Here is a 12,259-nt window from a genome sequence, read left to right as displayed (position 1 = left end):
CTGAGTCAGTACAGCTCATAGAAGGGGAGTGTACATTTTTTGCTGAATAGGTTTACCATCCATAGGCTCGTGAAGAAAAGAGAGCAAATGAAAAAGAATTCAACCTACGCAGCAACCAATGCATTTTCGGCACAAGCTCCCATATGGGTCTGGTCTCCACAAGATGGTCCAGCTTAGACAGGGAGACCACCACAGGCAAGGCATCCCTTGTCAGGCTAGAAAATGTTGTTCTTTCACCCCACAGCTGAAACGATCCCTTTACCACAGGAAGAAGGCCGCAAGGGAGCAATTTACAATGCGCACTGCCTGCAGACTGCAAAACCAAGAGGTTACTCAAAGCTCTGTGGGAACCCCTGCCTGGCCAACAAGAGAGTGGTCCTGGATTTAGCAAGTGTAACTTTCACCCAGAGATATGGCTATTGGCTAAGGCTGGATCTTCAATAGCACCCACTGCAGAGTCTTTGATTGAGAACACAAGTGTGTGTTCACTGATCGGGATTTGGTTCGGGGTGGATCAGTCCCATCCTGTTGGAGGGGGCCATTTAAGAGGCCGGGATTTCTGGGAGAAGCTGTCTGTTTGTGTTCCTGATAAAGAGGGACAGGAAGGAGAGCAACATCTGGGCTCCCATCAACTCCCCCGCCAAGACTGGCTTTTCAGACAAACCCATCAAGGGTTTCACAACGTGCCCCTCAGCACATTCACTTCCCTCTGGTATCAAAGGAAACTTCAAGTCTGAAACGGACTTGGCAAGTATGTTATTAATAACTGTCATGATTATTAACAAATTTAATCCGGCCTGCTGCAGAAATGAGTTGCAGCAAAGTGACACGGTCTCCCGACACACTTCGTTGATGTACATCTTAATCTGGCCCTGATTTTCAACACTGGCTTTCAAGTTATCCAGGGCACAGAAAGCCTCAACAGCAGGGTCGGGAATAGGGATCGTGTTTCCAGCAGTGGAGAGGCTGGCCAAATGACTATTGATATCGTGGCTAAATGAAAAACCAGTGTCCCTGGGCTGAAATAACAACACTTTTCCCTGAATGAAAGGGCACTTGGAGAGGCCAAGAACGCAACTGAAATTTTTAAAGCTTTGAGCACTCCAAGTATTTTTACGTTCATAAGGGAATGGGCGCTGTTTTACCGGATGTGTTCGGTTGGCCTTGCCCCCACCTGAAGGCCTGTCCTCGGTGCCACCAGGGGCCCCAGGTTCATTCCAATCCCCATCCTCACTCCAGGGCCGAGCCATAGTTGTGAAATCAAACCAAATCTCGGGCTCCTCCTCATCATGCTCCTGTTCATCATCCCATTCCTCTTCCTCCTCCTCCAACTTCTCACTGTCATCTCTTCCTATGGTTAGTTTGTAAACACAGTAGCAGGCACCTGCCCCAATCATCAGTCCTGCTGCCATCCAACCCACTTCCCGAGCCCGGCCCATGCTCAGGTCCGTGCCAGCCTGGGGGCAGGACAGGAGAGGGCCTTGCTCCACCTGAATGAAGAGTGTTCTTAAGCCTCCACCTGAATGATGGTGGAGGGGAGACGTCTTCAGTCTATATTCCAGGCTCCTGAGGCTCTCTTGTGATGAATCTATGGGTGAAAAATAATATTAGGACTTTGGGCTGTGCCTGGATTTGTGCCTCACCAGGCAGACAGAGTGGAGTTTGAGTTCTGGTTGAGAGAGGTGGATTATTTGGCAACTATTTCTTTGTTCTTTTCTGTCATCCTCTGTCTACCCTCAGGACCGACCATTTCTCTTCCAGGGCCTACAGAGAAGGGCAGGAGGTGGGGCTGGGCTGTGACAGCCAGGAGGGTGACAGGAGAGGCTAACCCTCAAGTAGTCTCCTCCACCACACCCCCACCCCCAAAGACTCAGAGGCAGTCTCTCCCACCAACCTCTACCAAAGTCAGGTAAATTCCTTCTCCTTCTCTTGTCTTCTGTGGTCAGTTCGCCTTCCACAGTGATTGACGGACAGACTGTCTGGCAGAAGGACAGATGGAAAGACAGCCGCCTTTGGGGAAGTTAAAGTGTAGTGGATGGATCAGTACTGAGAACACAGGTCCCAGTACCCGCTTTTCTGAATTTCCAGCCTTTGAGTTTAAAATACTTCTCACACCCTCCTGACTTTCCTAACGCGGGCTTCCCCGCCCCACCCCCCTTGGCGTCCGCCATTTCCCCCGCAAAGGCCGCCACACCCCTTTCCCTGCACTGAAATGGGAGGGGGTGTGGAGAAAGAAGGGGCCGGGAGGGGGCGACTCGGACCCGGCCCGCACCGATCCCAGCACCCCCTCTGCGCCATCCCCACCGCCACCCCCACCCAGGGGCCAGGGCTCATCCCACCTTCACACCGACCTGCACGGTCCCAAGGCACTTTGGTCCTTCGCTCGCCGCGACTTTCCCCAGCGACCTACTGGCCAACAGATCTACAAACCTGCAGACAGACGGGGGACCGAGGGGACGGAGTGCTTGGTGGACGGAGCAGCACTCGGGACACGAGTGCCCTGATTGTGGAACCTTTCTTTCCTTGGAGTCTCTGTACCAGCCATTCACTCCCCTCACCCGCCGCCTGAAGTCCGCCAGTTCTCTCTACTAAAATGGGCATGGGGGGGGGCGGCGGTATTTAGAAAGTAGGCGAGAAGGGGACACAGCCCCCATCAGCCCGAACGTGGATCCGTGGCGCTCTTGGCCTTCTCCCATCCCATCTCCCTCCAAGCAGAGCCCACGCTCATACCGATCTGCACGGTCCGGGGCTACTTTCCTTCTTCCCTCACACGCCTGCAGTGTGATAGGGGGCTGGTACCCAGACGGAGGCGACTAGCAGTACTTCTGCTCTAGGCAGCTCTTGGTCACGTGACGACCACGTCACCAGTGAGCTCTGGCCCCCAATTTCCACTCCCACAAGCAGTGCGGCAGGCGCCAGCCTGCCCCGTACCTCCCCCCATCACACTGGGCCCTGTCACTCTTTTCCTCTGTAACAATACCAGAAACCAGAAGTGACCATGGCTCTCTGGTGTCTGCCTTTGCCTTTCTCTAATTACAGGAAGGGGCAGCATCTTTTCCTGGGTCTATCATTACTTATACTTCTTTTTGGGGAAATGTCTTATCCTTTCCTTGGCTCTGAAGCTCCTGTCCTCTCTTTCTTAATTTTTACCCTTTCCCACAACCAGTCTCAGCACCAAAATTAGCGGAGGGGCGGGGAAGAAAAGCCCAAGTAGCACTGAGATTTTTGTTAGTATTTTTAATATATTTATGTTCGCTTTCGTCAGTCCTTCCTTTTTTTATTGATTCAAGCTACACTATTTTGTAATCAGAAAATACAAATATATATATATATATACATATATATATATATACACAAGATTTCCTAGTTAATAAGTAGGACTCATCGATTTAAGCTAATTTATACCACACTGAAAATATTTTCTTCTGATTGCACAGGAAATAGCAGCTTTCAAGCAGTATATTAAAATTTAAAAACATATCATTACAAACAAAGCCAGTGTGCTTTCAATATGATTTATAAATTGACTGATAAAATGAATCTATAGTGAAGTGGTCAGTGCTTTAATTGTGACCAGTTTAGTTAAGTGAACCACTATCCCTTCTTCCTGGCTGAACTCCTGGTGTTAGGCGTCACACGATTGAGATCGTCAGAGGGGACTGCTGGATGGCTTTCATTCTGGCTTCAAAGAACAGACTTTCTGCAGACCCCAAATTTAGATGAATCTTACAAATTAGTAACTTCCCAGATGAGCTTGCTTTTCATTCAAATGTCTTTATTTAAATCTATTCTGAAGTTTCATGGTGTAACCCCAAAATCATCCAGAAATTAGAGGATTCCCTGCTATCCCATTGATGAAAATGAGACTTGGTAGATGGAATTTTCATTTCATCATTACACTGGAGAAATATCTCTGGTATCTGTCATTCGTGCACTGTATGTCCCCCTAGCAGTGGCTAGTGTCCAGCATTTTCCAGTGGAAATAGTAGTTAGAGTCTGTGGGTGACTGTAAATCACTGGGACAACCCTTGAGATCCGTCATTTTTCTCTCACAAAAGGCACGATTTACAGGATCCCAAGCAGTCGCCAGGGGAAATAGTCCTTTTCATTCCCTGCCTTCTGTTACAATTTCACTGCACCACCCATACAAGCCCCTCAGAATAATCCCAGAACTCAGGGATAAAGTATGCAGAACTTAGTCCCCAGACATCCAGCTGCCCCTGCTGGGGAGTCATACTCTAAATATAGTCCCTTCAGGCAGCCTCTTTCTTAGAACGCTGAAATCTGACACCCCAGCAGGAAGCTCCCTGTGTGAGGGGCCCCAGTGTGGGGGAGGCCCTTTCAGGAGGTGAGCCAGGAAGCCCAGAGTGCCTTGCTGGTGAAAATTCAGAAGTCAAGAACATGTCACAGCTTTCTGGTCTTCCTCAAACTTTTATAGACCAAACAAACCAGTATTACAGCTCATCTCTCTAAACCCCTACCTCATTTATTTTGCCATCATCTCCTTACACCGTTCTTTTCATTGACTTTTATTTGCTTCTCTGAGGCAAGTGAATTCTATTTATGAAACCTTACTAACAGAACTCGCAGATTCAACTGTTATCATTCAATCTTTGGCTGCTAAGAACTTATATAAGTGCCTTTTATTTATTTTGAATATATACATTAGAAAGAACTAAGGAGTATGTAAAGCTTAAAAGAGGCAGGTGCTTCAGTGTCATTGACGTGGCTTTCCAGTAAGAACTCATTCTCACAACTCAGCCAGCCTTCAAGGACAAAAGCTCCACTCTTACCACTCCTCATTAGTAAAAAATATCTCTCCCCTTTGGTATATTTTTCAGTTATTCCACTGTATAACCCCTGACCACCATTCTCCCAGGCTGTCAGACCTTTTCTGTTTGGATCCACTCCCTCTCTTAAACTTCCTAAACCCCATGGGAATGATAACACTTTCAGTTCTCTTACTTTGTAATTTTGATCCACAATTCCTACCAAGGAACCTGGAGACTAGCATTTTAAAAAATTATTTTATTTATTTATTTTTGGCTGCGTTGGGTCTTCATTGCTGCATGCGGGCTTTCTCTAGTTGTGGCGAGTGGGGGCCACTCTTCCTTGCGGTGCGCAGGCTTCTCACTGCGGTGGCTTCTCTTATTGCAGAACATGGACTCTAGGTGCGGGGGCTTCAGTAGTTGTGGCTCGTGGGCTCTAGAGCGCAGGCTCAGTAGTTGTGGCGCCCAGGCTTAGTTGCTCCACGGCATGTGGCATCTTCCCAGACCAGGGCTAGAAGCCTTATACCCTGCACTGGCAGGCGGATTCTTAACCACTGCACCACCAGGGAAGCCTGAGACTAGCATTTAAAATCTACTTTTCTCTCCGTTATAAATCCACCAACAAATATTTATTTAAGGACATGCTATTTGCCTGACATAATATTTCAACAGCAAAAATGGAAAATCCTTAAGCAGTTCTCCAGACAAGCCTTCAAAAGACTATGTGAAGCCACTGCCAAAAAGAACCTTTTGGCTTAAATCAGTATATGGTCACATATTATGTGTGATTTATAAAGTATCCAAAAACAGAAAAGGATCAGCAGATGGTAACACTAATGGAATTTTGGAGGGTGAAAAAAATAAATTATAGAATATTGTTATCTTAAAAAGCTATATTACTTTTTGTATTGTGTTATTTGTTTTTGTGTTGTGTATTAGTTAATTTTGTTTAATTGCAAGCAACAGAAAGCAAATCTGTTTAACTTAAACGAATGTTGAAGACCAGCATCAGCTCTGAGGTGTCTAGGTAGAAGAAATTGATATATGGTCTTTTCAGGATGCTATACTTCCACTGATTTTTGGTTTTCTGTCTCTGCTCAAGGTTTAAAATTCAGTAAGAGAGTATTGAGTTGGTCTGTTTTGGGCACAATGCCCACCCTTTTGCTGGGGAAAAGGACAGGGCATGTAAAATGTAAAATGCACTTCCTTTCTTTTCCCAGAGAGAAATGTAAACTGTTTCAGATGTTATTGTCGATTTGCAGGAGCCCCTTAACTACTTTGGTTATGAATCCTTTGTTCAGCTGTGACTGAGATGCTGCGGGCCTATTTGCCACAGCATGCTTTAGTTTTCACTTTCACATTAAGTGAACGTTATAGAGGTACAATTCTGAAATGGTGATGCACAAGGCTGTCTTCTAAGCTAAAACTACTTGGCTTCCCTGACAAGATTGTAGACAAGGTTGCATCTACAGTTCAGTCTTGTCCTCATCCCTTTATGATCAATACCTGATTTTGTCTGTATGATGAGAGCAGATGCCTCTGTCAAGGAAAGACTCCCATTCATAGAGACATATATAAATCTATATCTGAATGCCCAAACCCATGGATCTTTGCATCCTCTCCATGTAAGAAGGCCACAAGGGAAGCTAAGTCTCACAAAGGAATGACAACTGAAAAATTTATCCTGAGAAATACAACCTTCAGGGGTACTAGAGGTTTCTGTCAGTTTTACCAGCTCATTCTCTCCCTGTTGGCAAGCTACTCCTTGGGAAGTCACAACCTCAGAAGGTTGTGTGGTGAGCCTGAAGTCAGAGCAAGGGCATTGGTGCATGTTAAGAAGTGTCTCTCAGCTAAGAAACTTGAAGTACACTTATGCATCACGGGGATGGCTCTGCCAAAGAAAGCTATTTTTTCCATTCATCTTTGCCAAGACTCCCTCTCCTCCAGACAGTGCTTGGGTGGGAACTATCAACACTTTCCTCTGACTCTCCTTTTCATATATTCCTGTGCTTAAATAAGCCCCCTTGCTGCACATGATCTTTCTTCAAATACAGAATCATATAGTTGATTTGGTTTCTGCTTACTAAATTTCAGTCATATCCTGTTCACCTTAAACGTACACAGTGTTGTACATCAATTATATCTCATAAAACTGGAAAAAAATAAATTTTAGTCATATCCTAGTACTGTCTTCCAGAAGTTATATCGATATGAATTTCCCTGGAGTTTTGCCTGTTCCCAAACTTCCCAGACTCTTGATTTACTCCCATATGGTTTGTGGACCTTAAAATTTATACTCAGATAATAAACATATCTTAAATATTAGGGCATATTCCACTGTAGACCCCGTGTTCTGACATTATTTTATTATTTTTCCCACTTAAATAGTTTTCTCATTGCTGACACGTGGATCATTGAGTTCATCAAAGTAGTCAGTGAAAAGGTTTCACACTAATTGCTAGATTCCGAGTTCAGCAAATTTTGTCTTGGTCTCAGTGTTCCTCTAACATCTATTTCATTTAAAGATGATACTATTTGTATATTTTGTAATGTTCTTTGTCTGCCACTCACTTTGTCAGTGTGCGTGCCCCTCTATCTGACAGACATCCACGACATAGTTGAGATTTCTACTCAACCTTTTCTGTGTCACTGGCTTCTGAGGTCTCCATGCCTCTTCCTTGCTAAATGACGGGAGTAAAAGTCTCCTGCTTAGAAGACTGGCCTAGTCAGAAGATTTATGTATCCTCAGACACACTGATGAGCTCATTCAGGGTTGTGTTATGTGCTAGGCCCCAGAAGACATTAAGATTGCTTTGAGTGAAGTGTGTAACACTCCCTGCAAGTGAGAAAATGTGGGACTTTTGGAGGCCATCACCCAACATCACTCTCCAACTCCCACTCTTTTTTTTCTCAAATGAAAATGGCTTTACAGCAATTCTTTTCTCATAAAAAGAATGTAGGCTGGGGGTGGGAGAGGGCAGAACTGAAAGAACAAAAAAGCATTAAGAAAGAAAAAACCACACTCACTCCAGGTCTCCTTTTCTGATGGCTTTTTCTTTTCAGATCTGGGACTAGATTTCAGAGGAAACGGTAGACATTTGTAGCTGGAAGGTGGGGAGGTGGAAGGAGAGGTTGCTGCCCCAGGAGCCTAGGGAAGGAAGAGGCAATTTTTCAAAAAGTACAAGTGGCCAGTAACCCCAGGGGAAGATGCTGTCCCTTTCTGGTAATCAGAGGAAGGCAAACACAACTACAGGGAGATGGGATTAGCAAAGAAGAAAGAGTAACAAGGCCTGATATGGGGGAGGGAATGGAGGGGGGCGGGCCCTCTTCTGCCGCACTGCTGGTGGGAGGGGAAATTGGGGACCCGAGTTGGTGGATGACGTAGCTCTCACGTGACCAAGAGCTGACGTGTGCAGAAGTCCTTCTTGTTCTGGTCGTTGTTCCCGTCTGAGTACCAGCTCCCCATTGCCCTGAGGGCGAGCGGGCCTGCAGCAGAGGCAAGAAGGAGGAGGAGAAGGAAATTTTCCCGGATCCCTGCAGGTCAGTGCCTGGGAGATTCCAGAAGGTGGGGGTGGCCGAGGGCGCAGGGCGGAGACCGTCGCGGGTCCTGGGGCGCCTCCATCGTCTCTCCCACTCGCCGCCGGCTTTCCAAGACATCTGTCCTGCCCGCAGCCCATTTCGCTGCTGCGAAATGGTGAGCAGCGGGGTGTTTGGGGAGGAGCTCAGAGATTGGGAGGTGGGAATCTGGTGGAACCGAGGCCATAATCTGGAAAGGGAGCTGCGGCCTGGGTGTTTGCCCCCAGTACTCCAGGACAGTGCCGGCGGGGAAAGGCTGGACATGGGGGGGGGGTGCAACGTGATGTGTCAGCAGAACCCCGAGAGGGGTCATAGGGGTGGGAAACCTTTGACAACCAGACCTCCGAATTAGGAAAGAGTTTTCTGTTCTGGGGACCGGTCCGTCCACCAAGCACTCGGTAGCGGCTGTTTCCAGTTTTTCTGACTGTGACTGTGTCTTCCTGACCATGGCTCTGTGTTTTGTGGGTCCGAGCCTCTCCCGGGTTGCCAGTCTTTCCGTAGGTTGCGGCACTACGCCAGGCTAGAGAAGAGGAAGGAAATTAACCCCGATCGGTGAAGGTCGATTTGAGGGTAAGACCAAATGGGGACCCTAACCGGGGCGGTGGTGGGGGTGGGGATAAACCAGAGATGGCAATAATCTAGGTTGGGTTTGAGTCTGACTGTGTCTCTTGCACTCCCGGGACTGTGGCGAAATGGCGTGCGATGTGTGTGTGTGTGTGTGCGCGTGTGTGTGCGAGCGCGCGCGCGTGTGTCGCGGGGGGTGGGGTGGGGGAAAATGACAGAAGGGAAACCTATCAGATAGTTTGTTCATAATCCTCTTCTCTCAACAGCATTTAGTCCCCATGTTTTCGATCTGTCATCCTGCAGGTCTGCTGTAGCAGGTGGCACCACTTGAAGCGAGGGAGGAAGTTTCCTCAGATCAGTAGAGGTCGGTGTGGGCGTGGGGGCTGCTTGGAATGGGGGAGGGGTTGGAAATCGCCCGCGGTTGGACAGGCTCACCCAATCCTACCTTATTTCCCTAACATCCCTCCCATTTCAGGCTAGGGAAGGGGCAGGCACATGCATGTTTTGGATGGCATAGAGAGGTTTTTTTGTTTTTTTTTTTTAATCTGACAACCTAGATAGGTGAATCAGGAAAGCAAGGAATGAACAGTCAATCCATCAAGGCTTCAGTTCTCACTGGCTCTGGTCTCTCTGCAGATTGCAAGGGTTGTTGGGCGTGGCACACCTCCAGGGGAGGGAAGAAGGGGCAAACTGCCTGTCTGAAGGAGGTTAGTGCAAGGTGCCACTCCCTGGGAACACCCGAGGTTGGGGTGGCTGAGGGCCCAGCAGACTATGGGCTCCGTTGCCTTTATCTGGGCTTGGGGAGGGGGTGGACTGCGGAGGGTAGGGGGAGAGTGAAATGAGGAAAGAATTTGTTAACAATCTACATTTCCTGCCAAGAACTCATTTACTTATCCCTCTGTGCAACTCTCTGCATGGGACAACACAAGGAGAAGAGAAACTCAAACCCCTTTTCCTTCCTCCACCCCCTAAGGTCCGCCTCCAGAATCAGCTGTTGTGGCCTTGAAGAGGCTGAAGACAATCATCCTCCGAAGGCCTGCACCCAGGCCAGGCCCATAGCCCTCCTCCCCCAGCCTGTGACTACTCTGTTCCTTGGTCCCTGATATCGTCAGGGACGATTGCATGGGCTACGCCAGGAAAGTAGGCTGGGTGACCGCAGGACTGGTGATTGGGGCTGGCGCCTGCTATTGCATTTATAGACTGACCAGGGGAAGAAAACAGAACAAGGAAAAAATGGCTGAGGGTGGGTCTGGCGACATGGATGATGTTGGGGACTGTCCTGGAGCCAGGTACAATGACTGGTCTGATGATGATGATGACAACAGTGAGAACAAAGGTATAGTATGGTACCCACCTTGGGCCCGGATTGGGACTGAGGCTGGGACCAGAGCTAGGGCCAGGGCAAGGGCCAGGGCTACCCGGGCTCGTCGGGCCGTGCAGAAAAGGGCTTCCCCCAATTCAGATGATACTATTTTGTCCCCTCAAGAGTTGCAAAAAGTTCTTTGCTTGGTTGAGATGTCTGAAAAGCCTTATATTCTCGAAGCAGCTTTAATTGCCCTGGGTAACAATGCTGCTTATGCATTTAACAGAGATATTATTCGTGATCTGGGTGGTCTCCCGATTGTTGCAAAGATTCTCAATACTCGGGATCCCATAGTTAAGGAAAAGGCTTTAATTGTCCTAAATAACTTGAGTGTGAATGCTGAAAATCAGCGCAGGCTTAAGATATACATGAATCAAGTGTGTGATGACACAATCACTTCTCGCTTGAACTCATCTGTGCAGCTGGCGGGACTAAGATTGCTTACGAACATGACTGTTACTAATGAGTATCAGCACATGCTTGCTAATTCAGCAGGAAATGAAGAAACCAAATTTCAGGTTTTGAAACTCCTTTTGAATTTGGCTGAAAATCCAGCCATGACTAGAGAACTGCTCAGGGCCCAAGTACCATCTTCACTGGGTTCCCTCTTTAATAAGAAGGAGAACAAAGAGGTGATGCTTAAACTTCTGGTCATATTTGAGAACATAAATGACAATTTTAAATGGGAGGAAAATGAACCTACTCAGAATCAATTCAGCGAAGGTTCACTGTTTTTCTTTTTAAAAGAATTTCAAGTGTGTGCTGATAAGATTCTGGGGATAGAAAGCCATCATGATTTTTTGGTGAAAGTAAAAGTTGGAAAATTCATGGCCAAACTGACTGAGCATATGTTCCCAAAGAGCCAGGAATAACTTCTTGATTTTGTAGTTTAGAAGCAACACACATTGTAAACTATTCCTTTTCTCCACCTTGTTTATATGGTAAAGGAATCCTTTCAGATGCCAATTTTGAGTAATGAATATCATATTGTATCATCAATGCTGATATTTATCTGAGTTGGTCTTCAGGTCTAAGCTGGATGAATGAATATCACTACCTGTTCTGAAAACAAGTTTGTTGCTTTTTATCTCACTGCCTAGATTGAAATATTTTTACTATTTCTTCTGCATAAGTGACAGTGAACCAATTCGTCATAAATAAGCTCCCTCCTGTCATGGGCATTGACTTAATTTGTATATCATCAATAAAGTTGTGTGTTAATGCTGGAAAAAAAAAGAAAGAAGAAAAAGAAACCATCCTTGTCTTTTGGTTTATAATCTAGTTGGAGAGATAAGAAACATACAAACAAAAAGATAACAGAGTATCTCAAGCATATATTCATCGTCAAATATGTGCGTTCAGAGCACAGAGGAAGCAAAGGTTTATGTGATATACAATAGTCAGCTACAGATTTATGGAGGAAGTGGCCATTTAAAATGAGTCCTCTATGGGATAGGTAGTTAGGGCATTCCGTATGATGGGAGTGACGGGGGACTGGTGTGAGAAAGGCATAGAGGTAGGAAGTCTTCCTATGACAGTAAGGGGGAGACTAGTCTGCTTAGAGTGGAGAGTGTAAGGATGGGAAGTAAATAAATTTGGAAAGCTGGCTGAAGCCAGTTTGTGGAGAACTGTTTGAATATTATCCCACTGAACGGTGAGAGCCAGTAAATAATTTTGACTAGAAAGAATAATTGGAATTCATATAAAAGTTCCTCTCTCACCCACTCTGCAGTGTGCTTGAGGGTGTGGCAAAATGGATCCTTTCAAACCCTGGTGGTAGGAATGAGCTTACACTGGCTCAAGGTTTGTGGAGGGCCATTTTGTAATACATATCATAAGCCTTAAAATATGTAAACCCTTTGTCCTAAGGAAATAATTGATTCATTGGCCAAAAACTGTATGTACAAGGCTGTTCATCCCAGCAATGTATGAAATAGTAAAAACTGGAAACAACTTAAACAATTTAGCATACTGGATTGGTTAAATA

At 46.4% G+C, this 12,259-nt stretch overlaps 2 protein-coding genes across 2 annotated transcripts; one reads left to right on the top strand and one right to left on the bottom strand.

Moving 5' to 3' along the window:
* Positions 1-542: 542 nt before the first annotated feature.
* ARMCX6 (armadillo repeat containing X-linked 6) lies at positions 543-1,439 on the bottom strand. The gene has a single exon (XM_007467947.1). The coding sequence runs from the start codon at positions 1,437-1,439 to the stop codon at positions 543-545; it is 897 nt and encodes a 298-aa protein (XP_007468009.1).
* Positions 1,440-10,031: 8,592 nt separating this feature from the next.
* On the top strand, positions 10,032-11,144 carry ARMCX3 (armadillo repeat containing X-linked 3). Its single transcript, XM_007467946.1, has one exon. It carries the CDS (start codon positions 10,032-10,034, stop codon positions 11,142-11,144), a length of 1,113 nt encoding a protein of 370 aa, XP_007468008.1.
* The last annotated feature ends 1,115 nt before the right edge of the window (positions 11,145-12,259 follow it).

The sequence above is a fragment of the Lipotes vexillifer genome, unplaced genomic scaffold, assembly GCF_000442215.2.
Source record: "Lipotes vexillifer unplaced genomic scaffold, Lipotes_vexillifer_v1.1 scaffold152, whole genome shotgun sequence".
Taxonomy (NCBI): Eukaryota; Metazoa; Chordata; class Mammalia; order Artiodactyla; family Lipotidae; genus Lipotes; species Lipotes vexillifer.
Note: the sequence above shows the minus strand (reverse complement) of the source record. Positions and strands in the feature narration are given on the sequence as shown.

What these genes read in the sequence shown, in the direction of transcription:
- ARMCX6 (XM_007467947.1), bottom strand. Translation starts at nt 1,439, where the DNA reads ATGGGCCGGGCTCGGGAAGTGGGTTGGATGGCAGCAGGACTGATGATT.
- ARMCX3 (XM_007467946.1), top strand. Translation starts at nt 10,032, where the DNA reads ATGGGCTACGCCAGGAAAGTAGGCTGGGTGACCGCAGGACTGGTGATT.